This window comes from Rosa chinensis, chromosome 6 (assembly GCF_002994745.2).
Source record: "Rosa chinensis cultivar Old Blush chromosome 6, RchiOBHm-V2, whole genome shotgun sequence".
In the NCBI taxonomy this organism is placed as follows: domain Eukaryota; kingdom Viridiplantae; phylum Streptophyta; class Magnoliopsida; order Rosales; family Rosaceae; genus Rosa; species Rosa chinensis.
In genome coordinates this window covers 7,192,249-7,209,511 of record NC_037093.1, presented here as the reverse complement: position 1 = coordinate 7,209,511, position 17,263 = coordinate 7,192,249, and the positions used below count along the sequence as shown (strand labels likewise).

Here is a 17,263-nt window from a genome sequence, read left to right as displayed (position 1 = left end):
GAAAAAGGCCGAGGAGACTAATGCTAAAAATAAAATAAATTACATAATTTGTAAATTACCAAAACATCCCTAGCACACAAGCAAACCAATCAAAGGCTTGACTAATGACCTTGGACAAGGTTGCTTGCAGCATTACAAGTGCGGCCCCTAACATCCTACCCCACTTAAGCTGTCGGCGCTCTCGACGACGGCGTTGGCCTAGAAGTCTTCAATCTTCTGCTGGAACTTCTGCTTCAGGTCTTCAACATTCTCCCAACTGGTTTCTTCATCTCCAAGACCCTTCCACTTGACTAGGAACTGCTGGCATGGGCGCCTTGACACTCTGGTCACTCTCTCTGCTAGGATCTCCTCCACTTCTTTCGGCTTGGGTGGTCTGATGTCGACGTGTTCTCGAATAGGCTGGTTGCGTGCTTGATCTTCATGGTCTGGCTGGTGCGGCTTGAGGTTGCTGACATGGAAGACGGGGTGGACTCTCATCCAGGCGGGAATATCGACTTTGTAGGATCATTTCCCCACTTTAGAAACGATGGGGAGCGGTCCTTCATACTTCCGAAATAGCCGCTTGTCTCTGGAGCGCAGGAACCTGAGTTGTTCCGGGAGCAGCTTGACAAGGACCATGTCTCCTGCTTTAAACTCCCTGGGCTTGCGGCCTTCATTTGCCCACTTTTTCATTCTCCCCTCCGCTTTCTTTAGGTAGGCTTGAGCAATCTCGGCGTTGGTCTTCCACTCTTTTGTGAAGTTGAAAGCACGCGGATTCGCCCCTTTGTAGACTTCTTGCACAGTATGAGGCAAGAGAGGCTGTTGGCCAGTGACAATTTCAAAGGCACTCTTGTTGGTGGATGAGCTCTTCTTCGAGTTGAAACAAAATTGTGCAACATCTAGCAATTGCGCCCAATTCTACTGATTGGCATGAACGAAATGGCGTAAGTATTCCTCCAACATTCCATTGAACCTTTTGTTTGCCCATCAGTTTGTGGATGATAACTTGAAGATATGTTGAGCTCAGACCCGAGCAACTTGAATAGCTCGGTCCAGAATGTGCCCGTAAACCTAGTGTCCCAATCACTGACAATGTTCTGAGGCACACCCCAATACTTCACCACATGTTTGAAGAAGAGGCTTGCTATGTCTTCCGCCGAATAATACTTTGGAGTTGGCACAAAGGTGGCATACTTTGAAAACCTGTCAACCACCACCAGGATGCCTGATAAGTCTCCCACCTTCGGGAGATTAGTAATAAAGTCAAGGGAGACACTCTCCCATGGGCGACTCGAAATCGATAGTGGTTCCAATAGCCCTGGAGTCTTTTGACGCTCAATCTTGTCTTGCTAGCATGTTAAGCAAGTCTTGGTGTATTCTGTGACATCGTCCCGCATCTGGGGCCAATAGTAACCCTGCTTGAGGAGTACGTGGGTTCTCTGCCATCCTGGGTGACCGGCCCATAGGGTGTCGTGACACTCCCTCATGAGCATTCTTCGTAGTCCGTCAGCTCGTGGAACAAACACTCGTCCTCCTTTGGCCACCAATATGTCATCCTCCATCCAAAACCGACGGCTCTTCCCTTTTTTCACTATTTTTATGAGGGATTGTGTCATGGGATCCTTCCCCAAACTCTCCTTGATACGTTGCTTGATGTCTGTGGCAATGATACTGCTCGACAAAGTGGCCAACACCTTGGTTTGTGTGCCCAGCCTTATGTTCGAACTGGAAGTCAAACTCTGCAAGGAATTCCTGCCATCGAGCCTGCTTTGGAATTAACTTTGGCTGGGTCAGGAAGTGGCTGACGGCAGAATTGTCTGTCTTCACAAGGAACTTTGATCCCAACAAATAGTGTCGCCACGTCCTCAAACAGTGAATCACGGCTAGCAACTCTTTCTCTTGAGCCGTGTACTTCCTCTCAGCTTCCGAGAGTTTATGACTTTCATACGCAACAGGATGCCCCCGTTGCAGCAGAACACCTCCTAAGGCAAAGTCAGAAGCATCTGTCTGAACTTCAAATGGCTGATTCAGGTCAGGTAAGGCAAGGACCGGATCTTCCATCACGGCCTTCTTCAAATCTCAAAAGGCCTTCTCACAATCACTACTCCAGTCCCATGTCACTCCCGTCCCATGTCACTCCCTTCTTCAAGAGATCAGTTAAGGGGGTGGTCTTCTTTGAGTAGTTCTCAATGAAACGTCGGTAGTAATTAGCCAACCCAAGAAAAGAACGTAGCTCTTTCACATTCTTGGGGTTTTGCCACTCCTTTATGGCTTCTACTTTCTCCATATCCATCCTGATTTGACCCCTTTCAATAACGTGACCTAGAAACTTAATGGTCACTTGCGCGAAGGAGCACTTCTCGCGCTTGACATACAGCTGATTGTCTCGCAGCCGTTGGAACACCAGCTTTAGGTGTTCTACATGTTCTTCCAAGGTGGAGCTGTATACCACAATGTCATCCAGATAGACTACCACAAACTTATCCAAGTACTCATGGAAGACTTGGTTTATCAAGGTGCAGAATGTGGCTGGCGTGTTGGTCAACCTGAACGGCATCACCAGGAACTCGAAGGCACCATAACAGGTGACGCACGCGGTCTTGTGTTCATCACCTTCTGTAATGCGAACTTGATTGTACCCCGAGCGAAGATCTAGCTTTGTGAAATACTTGGCACCACTGAGTTGGTCAAACAGATATGCAATTAGAGGGATAGGGTACTTGTTGCGCACAGTGACTTTGTTAAGAGCCCGATAGTTCACACACAATCTCCAACTTCCATCGTGCTTCTTTTGAAACAACACGGGCGCACCAAAGGGAGCTTTAGATGGCCTAATGAATCCTGCCTTGAGCAGGTCCTCAAGCTGCTTTCGAAGTTCCGCCAGTTCTGGGGGAACCATTCTGTAAGGCGCCTTTGCAGGCGGTTTGGCCCCCGAAAGCAGTTCAATCTGATGGTCCACACTTCTTTTCGGAGGTAATTCCTTGGGAAGTTCGGGAGGCATCACATCCATATAGCTCTCCAATAACCCCTCGATCTCCTTCGGAATCACTTCTTCTTTAATCTCATTCCTTATCAGGGGAACTGCTACATAGGTAGGCTTATCACGCTTCACGCCTTTCTTGAACTGGAGGGCTGACAAGAGGCGGGGTTCACTTGGTTGTTTGATTCTTGCGGGAACTACACACGGTCTTTCTCCCATAATGAGCAAGTGTTGGGCACTAGGAATGGGAATGGCTTTGTTCGCCAACAAGAACTCCATTCCTAATATGACATCAAAGTCGTCCATCTGAACAACTATGAGGTCAGTCTTCCCTTGCCAGTGACCCAATTTGAGTGATACCCCTCGAGATAGGCCCGTTGTGGGTGAGGCCTTTGAGTTTACAGCTTTCATGCGGCCCACATCCTTCTCCAACTTCAACCCCAACCTCCGAGCTTCAACTTCTGACACAAAGTTGTGAGTGGCCCCTGTGTCAACCATCACGCTCTTGGCTCCTTTCCCATTAATATTACCATCTACGAACATCAAGCCCTTAGCTTGGGACTTCTTAGGTGATCGTGGTTGTTTCTCTACCGCACCTAAGAATCTCAAAGCTCCCATGTGACCAGGTTCCTCCTCAGGCTCTTGTTGATCCTCTATTTCCTTTAATTGAATATGAGCCTGTAGAGCAGAGAGAGCAGTCTTATAAGGGCACTCATTCACTCTATGAGGTCCTCTACATAAGAAGCATGCTAAAGGCTTTGGAGCATAGCCTGAGGGATTAAAAGGTCGAGGGGTGAAGACCCCTGTCGAGGCAACAGGCTTGGACGTTGCCGTGTCCCTCGCGTTCACTGTTCTCCTGTCCCCTCCTCCTGAGTCGGAAAATTTGGACTCCGCTCCCCTACTTCTACTCGGTCCGGGCCTTACATTTCTGTTGACATTCGCATTCGAAAACGGTTGAGTCTTCTTAGAAGAGTTCTCTTCGAATGTGTAGTCCGTCAACCTTTCAGCAGCAGCTTGTGCGGAGGCCAAATCTTGGACCCTCTGCCGCTGAAGTTCTGTCCTTGCCCATGGATTTAAGCCTTCAAGGAAATAGAACAGTCGATCCTTCTCTGACATATCCGGGATGTCAAGCATGAGCACAGAGAACTTGTTCACAAAGTCTCGGATGTTGTTGGTGTGCTTGAGCTCCCTTAGTTGCCGTCTGGCAATGTATTCAACATTCTCGGGGAAGAACTGAGCTTTGAGCTCCTTCTTAAGGTCTTCCCAAGTCTCGATGGTGCATACTCCCCTTTGGATGTCATTATACTTGGTTCTCCACCATAGTTTTGCATCTCCTGACAAATACATTGTTGCCATGTTCACCTTCACCTCTTCCGAGTCTGGCTTCACTGCTCGGAAGTATTGCTTCATATCAAATAAGTAATTCTCAAGCTCCTTGGCATCTCCCGCCCCTCCGAATGCTTGAGGTTCTGGTATCTTCACCTTCCTGTAGTCCGTCACAGGTTGGTTTCCCATCGCACGGATGGTCAGGTTAAGCTTGGTACTCATTTCCACCAACTCGTTCCTGAATGCATCAATGGTGGCTCAGACATCTTCTGCCATATTGTCCACCGTCACCTGGAGTGTGTCGAGGGCATCACTCATTGCCCCCATCTGCTCGTTCGGAACGAGAGTTTCTTCCTCATTTCTCTCCCTTCTGCTTCCTCGAGCTTTACATTTTTCAAGGGCCATAACTCGGTCCTTTAGGCTCTCCACCTCTATCATCCGCGCCGCCAACTCATCTAGGTCGACGCGGTCCAACACATTAGTGATATCAATCAACCTATCGGGCACCACCGCAAGTTCTCCGAGTTGCCGGTCATACCAATCGAATCTTTGTTGGTTTGTCATCTTGCCTGTCATCGTAGTGAGCTTCTTGAGCCGAGTTGGCTCTGATACCAACTGTCACAGGCCGAACTTTGCAGTGCACAAAGCGGACCGTGCGTCACTTACTAGTAAGCAAGTCAGCCAAGTGAGTACCTTGCAAGGAACAATGAAAGCCACACGATATTAAAATAGTGCTAGCAACAAGCAAGAACACAATTATATAAACGTGGGGCAACTACGAAGAACAATGGATAATCGAAAGGAAAGATCAAAGGGCAATCTCACAAGACACAAGTGATTGAATAATTCCTCTTTTATTGATGGTAAGACGGCAAGGGAGGCAAAAGTACATGTGCTTACCTATACTGGTTCACTAGTCCAAACTATGCCGACTAGGAACTCCTCCCCAAAGAGCATATCGGCCTTACATGAAAATGACAGGAGGAAACATGAAAAAGGCCAAAGAGACTAATGCTAAAAATAAAATAAATTACATAATTTGTAAATTACCAAAACATCCCTAGCACACAAGCAAACCAACCAAAGGCTTGACTAATGACCTTGGACAAGGTTGCTTGCAGCATTACAAGTGCGGCCCCTAACAAAAAGCATAGTGAAACGATGGACTTCGTATTGCATCAATTTTCTTCTTTCGTTGAGATCAGTTGGATGACTCGTATACACTTTTTCACCGACTCCATACACTTCTTCGTACGGAAATTATCTTCGAACTGTCATCCTTGTTATGCCTCTTCCACATGCTGCTGGTTCTTTTTGGATGATCTTTGTGACATCCCAAAGTCTAGAAAAGTTCGTTTGGGGCCTGATGGCAAAGTTTGTTGCTTCTCTTTTGCTTTAGGCCTTTTGGTTTCTTTCGTAACCAAAAACAAGAGTCTATATTAGCTTTGCTTTGTTCACTAATGTTGATGTTAATGTAATCTTTTACTGATGTTAATGTAATCTTTTACTGGTGGAACGGAAGTATTAGGGACCTTGTAAGGGACTGACTTCACGTTGGAGAGGCCGTTGTAAGGGATTAGTGCAAGCAAAACCATAGTGAAACGATGGACTTTGTATTGCATCAATTTTCTTCTTTTGTTGAGATCAGTTGACCAATTGCATAGTGAAGCTAGGAGTGACCAACAAAGCAATTTTCTAGAGTTTAGGTTTTGGGTTTGTTAATGTAATATTGTGAATTTGAATGAATTATGGTCATTTCTCCCGCATTAAGCCAAAATATCAAACTTAGACTTGATTATTTTTGTTCTTTTGATTACAGAAAAAAGGACTAATGAGATTGTCGTTTTTTGATGCTGTTTGACTATTATAAAAATACCACGCTTAGAGCATTCCAATAGTAACAGCTATTGCTAAATCGACTAAAAGTGAAATATAACTAGTCAGTTTTTAAGTTCTGCTTAGTAAAGCTAAATCCCAAGTTAAATTAATTCAAACCTTAAAGTGAGTTTAACTGTCTTCTCTAATTAAATATAGCTAGAAAATTTGTCGAACTCCATGAATTCAAATCGGAGACGTCGAGCATTAAGGTTGGGCCTTCACTCTACACAAATCAGATTAGGTCTGGAAGAAAACAACAAAGCCCAATCAAAAAAGGATCCGTAATTGGGTCAAAGCGGTGGAAAAGTCTAATTAAAACTAGTAAACCTCGACAGACGTACAGTAATTAATTAATTACCTCAACTTAATATATAAAATCAAAACCGAATATGTGTTTGTATAAAAGGTCTTCTTCCCCTCTCTTTTATTCTTCCCGTCACTTTTTAGGGTTTTCAATCCCCTTCACTCCTCTCTCTCACTCCAATCGAAACGGAACTTGAACTTCAATTTACTCTGTAATCTCTTCAATTTTGTATCCGAAAGGCTCTGCAGGTCTAGGTCTGCGTTCAATTGGGGTTTGTAGGGTTTGAAATTGATAAGAATCTAGGGTTTCAGATTGGGGGTTTTTGGTTAATTTCAGGTGGAATTAGGATCTGTATTGTGATGGAGGAGATAATCGGATCGTGATCGCCGCTCGTGGTGGCGAGCGAGGAATCGAATTGAGGGGGTTGGGGTTCTTGTATGGAAACTCGGAGCCGGAAGCGGGCGGAGGCCACCTCATCAGCCCCTTCATCATCAACTTCGTCTGGTCGCACCACTCGTTCCACCAAGCGCTCTCGTCTCTCCTCCTCTTCGCTTTCTTCTTCTGTTAACCCCTCACCAATCTCCACTCGCTCTCGGGCCTCTAGGGCCAACAATCAAGACACCGCCGCCTTCGCCGTTGCAGCATCGGCCACCACCGCGATGGACTCCACCAATGAATCGTCCGGCTCGCGCGGCCGCCGCAGTAGGAATTCCGATAAGGATGATAAGGGGAAGGAGAAGGAGCACGAGGTTAGAGTCAGGGATAGGGAGAGAGAGAGGGAGAGGGAGAGAGAGAGAGAGAGGGTGTTGGATAGAGAAACGGAGAGGAACCTGGGGTTGAACATGGACGGCGGAGGAAATGGTGACGACGATGATAATGATAATGATAGCGAAGGTGGGGTTGGGATTTTGCATCAGAATTTGACTTCGGCTAGTAGTGCCCTTCAGGGGCTTCTTAGGAAGATCGGCGCCGGATTGGATGACCTGCTTCCATCTTCGGCGATGGGCTCTGCTTCGTCATCCCACCAGAGCGGAAGGCTGAAGAAGATTCTGTCTGGGTTGCGAGCTGATGGAGAAGAAGGAAAGCAGGTGGAGGCTTTGACGCAGCTGTGTGAAATGCTTTCGATTGGTACTGAGGAATCGCTCAGTACTTTTTCAGTGGATTCATTTGTGCCTGTGCTTGTGGGGTTGCTTAATCATGAGAGCAATCCTGATATTATGCTTCTCGCAGCCAGAGCACTTACTCATCTTTGTGATGTGCTTCCGTCATCATGCGCTGCAGTTGTGCATTATGGTGCCGTTTCTATCTTCTGTGCAAGGTTGTTGACCATAGAGTACATGGACTTGGCTGAACAGGTAAATAATTTGCTGGGTATCTAAATGAAAAGAAAATGCAGATAATGATATAAACTGAGATGATTCAGTACTACTTATTGTGCTAAATGCTAAATTTTTTTGAGATGTACTTCTGGAATCCTGCATTCTAATATTTGTGAGTTATTATGATGTGAACAGTCACTGCAAGCTCTGAAGAAAATATCTCAGGAACACCCAACTGCCTGTCTACGAGCTGGTGCTCTTATGGCAGTGCTTTCTTATCTGGATTTCTTTTCCACAGGAGTCCAGGTAATCCATTTATATTATTTTGCACCTGTTTTTTGGTAGCTGAAAGGATGTCCTCTTTTCACTTGGGATCTTCATTAACTGTATCTATGTTTCAGCGTGTGGCATTATCAACTGCTGCGAATATGTGCAAGAAACTTCCTTCAGATGCAGCTGACTTTGTGATGGAAGCTGTCCCATTACTGACTAATCTTCTGCAATATCATGATGCTAAGGTATTTCTACTTTTCTGAGTTTCAATGTTAACAGCCATCACGAGTAAATTTTTATTTTTCCCTTTTCTCTGCATTGAGGATGTGCGCATTGTTATCGCTGTAGGTTTTGGAGCATGCTTCTGTATGTCTGACTCGAATTGCTGAATCATTTGCATCATTGCCTGACAAACTTGATGAACTATGCAACCATGGACTAGTTGCTCAATCTGCATCCCTTATTTCTACCAGCAATTCTGGAGGTGGTCAGTCATCTCTCAGTACACCTACTTATACGGTATGTCTAATTTGTTTGTTTGCATTTTCTTTTGAAATTTGGATAAACACAGTACACATGCATGATACGTGTATGAGGGTTTCAATTTTGACTTGCAAACCATCCAGGGCTTAATCCGGCTACTTTCAACCTGCGCAAGTGGTTCTCCATTAGGAGCTAAAACTTTGCTTTCTCTAGGGATAAGTGGCATTCTCAAAGATGTACTTTCGGGTTCAGGCAGTTCTTCCAACACTACAGTTTCTCCTGCTCTAAGCAGACCAGCAGAACAGGTGATTCTTGCTTCCTTTTAAGTTAAATTCTAGGTTCTCAGTCTAACTATTTCAAATGCATATGTTGATTGAGAAGTATGTGTTACAGTAAAGGCGCCCCAAAAAACCATATTATTAGCTCCTAATTAACCCCATTAACGGTAAATAGTAGTTGTCAGACTGACATTCTTCAATTGTTGTAATCAGTGTTACAATATCAATACTAAATATCGTACCTCGCAACCCATATTATTGACTAGATCTGAAACTTAAATGTCTTTATTTTGTCTCTCTGAACTTATGTTGTAGTAATCTCTTGGTTTTGACTCTTGAGTTGGATTGGAACAGCTTGTGTTTACAGTGCTTTTGATGAATTTTCTTCTAATATGAAATTCAGCTTATCTAGTTTATAGTTAATAGGTATATCTCATGCAAAAGTAGTTCTTTATGCATGATAAGAGATTCTCAGATATATATATATATATATATATTATATAAGTAATTTATGGATTTCCTTTTCTAGTTCTTTCTCGTCAAGAGCAGTTCATTGTCCTAGAGAGCATATCAACAAGGTCGTAACCTAGTGCTCATCTAGATCCATGCCAAATTTTGTAGGAATTGGGTGCGTTTGAGTTGGATTGAATAGGATCTGTTTCCTGTATCAGCTTTCTTTTCTAGATCTTTCTCAAAGATCAGTTTGTTGTCCTAGAGAACAGAAGAACAGTGTTGTAACATAGCCTACATCTAGATCCGCGTCAAACTCTTGTAGACCTTTCGTTCATGAGTGAAGTTTTTCAGAGATGATCATATGTGGTTGTGTGTATATTTAAATATGTATATGCCTATAACAAGAATTGTGCACACATGAAAGCCAATAATTGTATGCGTGTGACCACATGCAAGTAAGTTAAACAAAACGGTTTTTGCATGGGCAGAATGAAGTTTTTCAGATATTTTACATTTTATTGACTTTCTTGTATTAGTTAATATTTGGAATTGGCGAGTAGTTTTGCTTTTTGATTGTGTAAACTAGTTTTTTGCTGTCACCATAAGTTTATTGCCAACCCCTATGTCCTGGACATCTTGATCCACATCAAGTAATAATATGAGTGGTTTGCTTCTGCAATTACTTCGGGAGCATACTTCATATTATATTAAAATAAGTTCATCTAATTACTAAGAACTAGTATGTAAATGCAATTACACATTTTTTTCCAGGTTATTGTGTTTTAAATATCTCCATGCTATGAAGTTCAAGGTATTAACTTCACTCTGCTTTCAATAAATGGCTCAAACCACTTTGGATTGATGCAAAAACTGTTGTGAATTAGGAACTTTTTTATATTTTTTTCTCTAGCTGTGATTCCCAGACCCCTACTGGTGCATTCCTGTTTAGATATTTATTCCATTTGTTCCACGTCAGTTTATATTTGAATGAGAGCTTGTGGTCTAGTGATTGTATGTCTTAGTTTTGTGGACAACTGAAAGCAGCAAAATAGAATGTTATAGGGTTTTATGTGATTTGAAATTGTGAATTATGAGGTGTCTGATTTCGTCTCCACTATTAAAGTTTGTTGTTCGGTCTTAATTGTGGCTTGGTTTTAATACATGTATAATTTGGTTGCACTTCATTCCTTCTATGTGTTAGGCATGTCATCAGATATTGCAATTTATCTATCATTGACATTTTTTCTTTTTTTCTCCTTACCGCCTAGATTTTTGAGATTGTCAATCTTGCAAATGAGCTGCTTCCTCCACTTCCACAAGGAACCATCTCCATGCCGTCCAGTTTCAATTTGTTTATGAAAGGACCTATTGTGAAAAAGTCATCTGGTAGTAGTTCTGGGAAGCCAGAAGATACCAGTGGAAGCACTCCTGAGGTTTCAGCTCGTGAGAAATTATTGAACGAACAGCCTGGTCTTCTTCAGCAATTTGGAATGGATCTCCTTCCTGTTTTAATACAGGTTGGTTTATTTTCAAAGCTAATGTCTAGTTTATTAATTGATATAGATGGTAAATGATGTGTGGACATCTGTCAAGCAGATTTATGGCTCTAGTGTAAATGGCCCTGTTCGCCACAAATGTCTATCGGTCATCGGGAAGTTAATGTACTTCAGCCCTGCAGAGATGATTGAGTCTTTGTTAAGTATGACAAATATTGCAAGGTAATCTTATATGTTATCCATATATCTCTTGATATGCTGATACTGGGTTATTTTAGACTTGCAGCTACTAATTTTTCTGTTTTAAATGGATTCATTAGTTTCTTAGCCGGTGTTTTAGCATGGAAAGATCCGCATGTCTTGGTTCCTGCTCTCCAAATTGCCGAGATACTCATGGAGAAGCTTCCCAAGACTTTCTCCAAGGTGTTTGTCAGAGAAGGTGTGGTTCATGCTGTTGACCAACTTATTTTAGCTGGTACTCCGAATTCAGTTACTTCACAAGTCTCTTCTGCTGAAAAGGACAATGATTGTGTGCCGGGATCATCACGTTCTAGGCGTTATAGACGTCGCAACAGTAACTCAAATCCAGATGGAAATTCATTGGAAGAATCGAAGATTCCTGCTTCGGTAACCGTTGGTTCGCCTCCAAGTTCAGTGGAGATTCCAACTGTCAACTCCAGCCTTCGTGTAGCTGTGAGTACATGTGCAAAAGCGTTTAAGGACAAGTACTTCCCTTCAGACCCTGGGGCGGGTGAAGTTGGTGTCACTGATGATCTATTACATTTAAAAAATCTGTGTGTGAGGTTGAATGCTGGTGTGGATGACCCAAAAACAAAAGCAAAGGGAAAATCAAAAGCTTCTGGGTCTCGCTTAGTTGATAGTTCTGCAAATAAGGAAGAGTATTTGATTGGTGTCGTAGCCGAGATGGTAGCCGAACTAAGCAAAGGGGATGGTGTGTCTACCTTTGAGTTCATAGGTAGTGGTGTTGTCGCAGCTTTGCTGAACTATTTTTCTTGTGGTCACTTCTCAAAGGAGAGAATTTCAGAAGCTAATTTGCCCAAGCTTCGTCAACAAGCCCTCAAGAGGTTTAAGTCGTTTGTTGCTGTTGCTCTTCCTTTCAGTATTGATGAAGGAAGAGTAGCCCCAATGACTATCATAGTTCAGAAACTACAAGGTGCTTTGTCCTCTTTAGAGCGGTTCCCTGTTGTGCTGAGTCATTCATCTAGGTCATCTACTGGAAGTGCACGCCTCTCCTCTGGACTTAGTGCATTATCCCAGCCCTTTAAGTTGCGTCTATGTCGAGCACAAGGAGAAAAGGCTCTCCGAGATTATTCATCGAATGTTGTACTGATTGACCCATTAGCAAGCTTAGCTGCTGTTGAAGAGTTTCTTTGGCCTCGAATTCAGCGAAGTGATTCTGGTCAGAAGGCTGCTGCATCTGCTGGAAATTCTGAATCTGGAAATACTCCTACAGGAGCTGGTGCTTCATCTCTGTCTACTTCAAATCCTGCTTCTACCAATCGTCGCCATTCAACTCGTTCCAGAACATCTGTAAATATAGGCGATGCTGCTAAGAGGGAACCTTCACAAGAGAAGAGCACGAGCTCATCTAAAGGAAAGGGTAAAGCGGTTTTGAAACCTTCTCAGGAGGAAGCAAGAGGCCCTCAAACAAGGAACGCAGCTCGCAGAAGAGCAGCTCTTGATAAAGATGTTCAAATGAAACCTGTGAATGGGGACACAACTTCTGAGGTGTGTTACTGCTTCCAAAACATTATCCGTAATTGTTGTTTTAACTGATACTGGTGTTGGATTTTTTTTTTTTTTTTTTGTAGTTCATTATGACAGGCATCTTAGATATTACTTCTGCACTACATGTTATATTCGTTTGGGTGTCCTTTTGGTTTAGCCTCCCCCTTCCATGTTCCTTTTCAATGACATAATTTCTTCATTTGTTTTGCGGGAATTGGATGTCAGATAATTGGTCAATGTCTGTTGTACGTTATCTTTTGTAGATCTGTTTTTTTAGATCGTGTAATCTCTCCCTTTTATTTTCATACTTTGTCCTGATTGGTTATGTCATAAATCTCCCTTTTCTGAAACGTCATTTGTGTTTCTTTATTTTGTAGGAAGAGGAATTGGATGTATCTCCTGCTGAGATCGATGATGCATTGGTTATTGAAGATGATGATATCTCAGATGAAGAAGATGATGACCAGGATGATGTATGCTAACTGAATCTTTTATTTGTATTATGCAGTATAGGAGTTAGTACGTGCCATGCTTTAACTATTTTTATCCATATGTGCCATGCAGGTTCTCAGAGATGACTCTCTTCCTGTTTGCACGCCAGACAAAGTACATGATGTGAAATTGGGAGACTCTGCTGAGGATACTACTGTAGCTTCTGCAACAAGTGACAGCCAGACTAACCCTGCTTCTGGATCTAGTAGCAGAGCTGCTGCAGTTAGAGGATCAGATTCTGTTGAACACAGGAGTAGTAATTCTTATGGTTCTAAAGGTGCAATGTCGTTTGCTGCTGCAGCAATGGCTGGGCTTGGGTCGGGTAGCCGCGGTATCAGGGGAGGTAGAGACCGACAAGGACGCCCTCTTTTTGGTGGTTCGAGTGATCCTCCCAAGTTGACCTTTACATCTGGGGGAAAGCAGCTGAATCGGCATTTGACTATCTATCAGGCCATTCAGAGACAGCTAGTGTTGGATGAGGATGATGATGAGAGATATGCTGGCAGTGATCTAATGTCAAGTGATGGTAGCAGGCTGTGGAGTGATATTTACACTATCACCTACCAGAGGGCAGACAGTCAAGCTGAGAGGGCATCTGTTGGAGGGGCAAGTTCAACGCCTCCGTCGAAATCTAGCAAATCAGGTTCTTCCAATTCTAATTCCGATTCCCAACTGCATCGGATGTCACTTCTTGATAGCATTTTGCAGGGAGAACTTCCTTGTGATTTGGAAAAATCTAATCCTACATATAATATACTGGCACTACTGCGAGTACTGGAGGGCTTGAATCAGCTCGCACCCCGTTTGAGAACTCAGATAGTTTCTGACAGTTTTGCTGAGGGGAAAATCTCAAATTTGGATGACTTGAGTACAACTGGTGCTAGGGTTGTTTCTGAGGAATTTATTAACAGCAAACTCACTCCCAAATTAGCCCGACAAATACAAGATGCTCTTGCATTGTGCAGTGGCAGTCTTCCTTCGTGGTGCTATCAGTTGACGAAAGCATGCCCCTTTTTGTTTCCTTTTGAGACTCGAAGACAGTATTTCTACTCGACCGCTTTTGGATTATCTCGTGCACTGTATCGTCTTCAGCAGCAGCAGGGTGCTGATGGTCATGGATCAAACGAACGAGAGGTGAGAGTTGGAAGATTGCAACGTCAAAAAGTCCGTGTCTCTCGTAACCGGATTTTGGACTCCGCTGCAAAAGTAATGGAGATGTATTCGAGCCAGAAGTCTGTACTTGAAGTAGAATATTTTGGTGAGGTGGGCACTGGGTTGGGTCCTACACTTGAGTTCTATACACTTCTAAGTCATGACTTACAGAAAGTTAGACTTGGTATGTGGAGGTCAAATTCTTCATTGGAGAAAGCACCAATGGATATTGATGGAGATGATCAGAAAGATGAGAAAAGCAATGTTGACATTGTCCAAGCTCCTCTTGGGTTGTTTCCTCGTCCCTGGCCTCCGAATGCTGCTTCTTCTGATGGTAACCAATTTTCTAAAGTTATTGAGTATTTCCGGTTGGTCGGGCGTGTAATGGCGAAGGCTCTTCAAGATGGGAGGCTATTAGACTTACCACTATCAACAGCATTTTATAAACTATTGCTTGGCCAAGTAAGCTAATCTGTTGGGTTTAGAGTCATATTTTGTTATTTTAACTTGATCGCTAGTCAAATGTTTGTAATCCACAAATTGTTTTAATTTTCTCAGGAGCTTGATTTACATGATGTTCTTTCCTTTGATGCCGAGCTTGGGAAGACTTTGCAAGAATTACATAACCTTGTTAGCCGGAAACTATATCTAGAATCAAATGGTGACAATCGCGATGCAATTGCTGAATTGCGTTTTCGTGGGGCTTCAATTGATGATCTCTGCTTAGATTTTACGCTTCCTGGTTATCCGGAGTACGTGTTGAAACCCGGAGATGAAAATGTAAGAATAAGACCTTCTGTTTCTATTTTCTCGTAGCTCTTTTTAAATTTAAACTTTTTGCTATTGTTCTGAGATGTTTAACATAAAACTATTAAAACTCCAGGTTGATATCAATAACTTGGAAGAATATATATCTTTAGTCGTTGATGCAACAGTTAAGACTGGAATAATGCGGCAGACAGAAGCATTTAGAGCGGGGTTCAATCAGGTAAATTCTTTCTTAAAATTTTTGCATAATCTACCTTCTGTGAGGCAAAGTTGTGCATGAGACCTCTGCCATTTAATAGCATTATTTATCTTTCCAGTGTTCTGTTGCCATTTTAATAATGATGCGTTATTCTGCAAATGAGTTTTTTGGTACAAAGGGAGACATTGACCAAGGGGGACATTGATTAGACAATCAGTGTAGAATAATCTTGCCTGAGGTAGCAGGACTAGGCCTCTACTGAGATAATTCTTCTGCAGTTTAGTGCTTGCTATAGTGAATTTTTTTTTTCTTCCTGAATTATGTCTCTTTTAGCTTCCTACCCGATTTAGTTTCTGATTTTGAGAGCTTCCTCTTTTTCTTATGTGTTTTAGAGAGCTGCCTTTTCCCCCTTTTAACTCTTATACTTGTGATGAAACCAGGTGTTTGATATATCATCTTTACAAATATTCACCCCACATGAATTGGACTATCTGCTTTGTGGCCGTAGAGAGCTGTGGGAGGTAATTCGTGTTTTCTTTTCGAAGTCATTTTTCGATTTCTATGATTCTTATTCTTATAATTTTCATGCAACTCTATGCAGACCGAGACTCTTGCTGATCACATAAAGTTTGATCATGGATACACTGCGAAGAGCCCTGCAATACTCAATGTAAGTTGTGTCCATGTTCTATGTGCGAGTACTTTGAAGATGAATGTTCTGTTCTTTTTGTCTTATGGTGTTTTGTAACCTTTTTAGTTGCTTGAGATCATGGGTGAGTTCACGCCTGAGCAGCAGCGTGCCTTTTGCCAGTTTGTTACTGGTGCACCTAGGCTTCCCCCTGGTGGTTTGGCAGTGCTGAATCCAAAGCTGACTATTGTGAGAAAGGTACAGTGAGATTTCTATAGGCTGTTCCTGCCTCTTTTTTCAGCTGCTAACTTCCCTCAAACTTGTAATTGTTTACTTGTACACTTGCTGTAAAGTGTGTACTTGAAATATTGATGTTTCCTTGTCTGGTGCAGCATTCTTCAACTGCAAATAATGCAGCAGCCAATGGGACTGGGGCTTCAGAATTGGCAGATGATGATCTGCCAAGTGTTATGACATGCGCTAATTACCTAAAGCTTCCTCCTTACTCTACCAAGGTATTTGCATTTTGTATTTTGGTCAAGCAATAATGCATGCTGATTGCTGACTATAACTGTGGGTGATGGGTTGGTGTTTCTTGTTTAAACAGGATATTATGTACAAGAAACTACTCTATGCAATCAATGAAGGGCAGGGATCCTTTGATTTGTCATGAGATTTTGGGACTAGCCATTGATCCGTGTATATTACATCAAACAACTAGGACTGTTTAATTTATCTTGCAAGTAGGATGGTGATTTTGATGTGGGAAGTGGCATTTGTTCTCTTACTCAAATAATGGATTCTCATTGGTGCGGTTCTAAAAATGTCGAGATTGGGGAAAAGGTCAGTTGTTATCACCATCTGTTTTCGGTTCAATGTGCCTTTGATTTGTGCCATTGGTGCTCCTTATGTTTTCTATCAGTGTTGTTCCGCTTTACACACTCTGCTTTGCTTGTGGTTTTGTAAATTTGTTTATTTATGGTTCTTAAAGGTGGATTCCTTTCTTTTCAGGTTGCCTCGACGCAATTTTAAGCTGTAAAGAGTGTTCCCAGAGGGTCAGCCGCCAGGGGACTGTAAATAAATAGAAATTGTTGATTTTGTTTTTTGTTCTTCTTTCTTTTTGGTCTTATAGGGTATATTGTAGAATACACGTCTGGCAAATATTTGGTATACTTTCATGCCTTTGATTTTATTTCTAATTCTGATATAGCTTCAATTGTGATTTTATCGTCTGCCTTTTTCAATTGTGATTTTATCGTCTGCCTTTTTAATAATTTATTTCCGGGGTCAATCCCACTGTTAAAACTGATATCCCAAAGATTAGTCTGGAAGTTGAGCTTCTAGTCTTGAACCTTCTTTTTTGTATCAAGCCCCAAAACTTGGTCTATTCAAAGATTTTGAAATTTGGAAATCATTCCCTTTGAAAATCATTCGGGTTTTCGGAACAAAGCGCGACAAATAGGGAATGATTTCGAAGCAGTATTTACGTAGCCAAGTCACGAAGTT

At 42.5% G+C, this 17,263-nt stretch overlaps 1 protein-coding gene and 1 pseudogene across 1 annotated transcript; one reads left to right on the top strand and one right to left on the bottom strand.

Annotated features, from left to right (window-relative positions):
* Positions 1-504: 504 nt before the first annotated feature.
* LOC112170719 lies at positions 505-4,474 on the bottom strand (annotated as a pseudogene).
* Positions 4,475-6,568: 2,094 nt separating this feature from the next.
* LOC112172678 (E3 ubiquitin-protein ligase UPL3) lies at positions 6,569-16,984 on the top strand. The gene is made up of 18 exons (XM_024310117.2): positions 6,569-7,822; positions 7,982-8,092; positions 8,188-8,304; positions 8,408-8,578; positions 8,686-8,847; positions 10,542-10,790; positions 10,870-10,991; positions 11,090-12,518; positions 12,896-12,991; positions 13,083-14,624; positions 14,721-14,942; positions 15,046-15,150; positions 15,570-15,650; positions 15,731-15,799; positions 15,887-16,015; positions 16,150-16,272; positions 16,365-16,600; positions 16,769-16,984. Exons 1-17 carry the CDS (start codon positions 6,905-6,907, stop codon positions 16,428-16,430), a joined length of 5,712 nt encoding a protein of 1,903 aa, XP_024165885.1. The 5' UTR covers positions 6,569-6,904; the 3' UTR covers positions 16,431-16,600; positions 16,769-16,984.
* The last annotated feature ends 279 nt before the right edge of the window (positions 16,985-17,263 follow it).

Bases quoted from the DNA above. Each gene is read 5' to 3' on its own strand.
- LOC112172678 (XM_024310117.2), top strand. From the start codon at position 6,905: ATGGAAACTCGGAGCCGGAAGCGGGCGGAGGCCACCTCATCAGCCCCT. The intron at 8,579-8,685 runs GTATGTCTAATT...CAAACCATCCAG, and splicing joins TCAGTACACCTACTTATACG to GGCTTAATCCGGCTACTTTC. The intron at 14,625-14,720 runs GTAAGCTAATCT...TAATTTTCTCAG, and splicing joins ATAAACTATTGCTTGGCCAA to GAGCTTGATTTACATGATGT.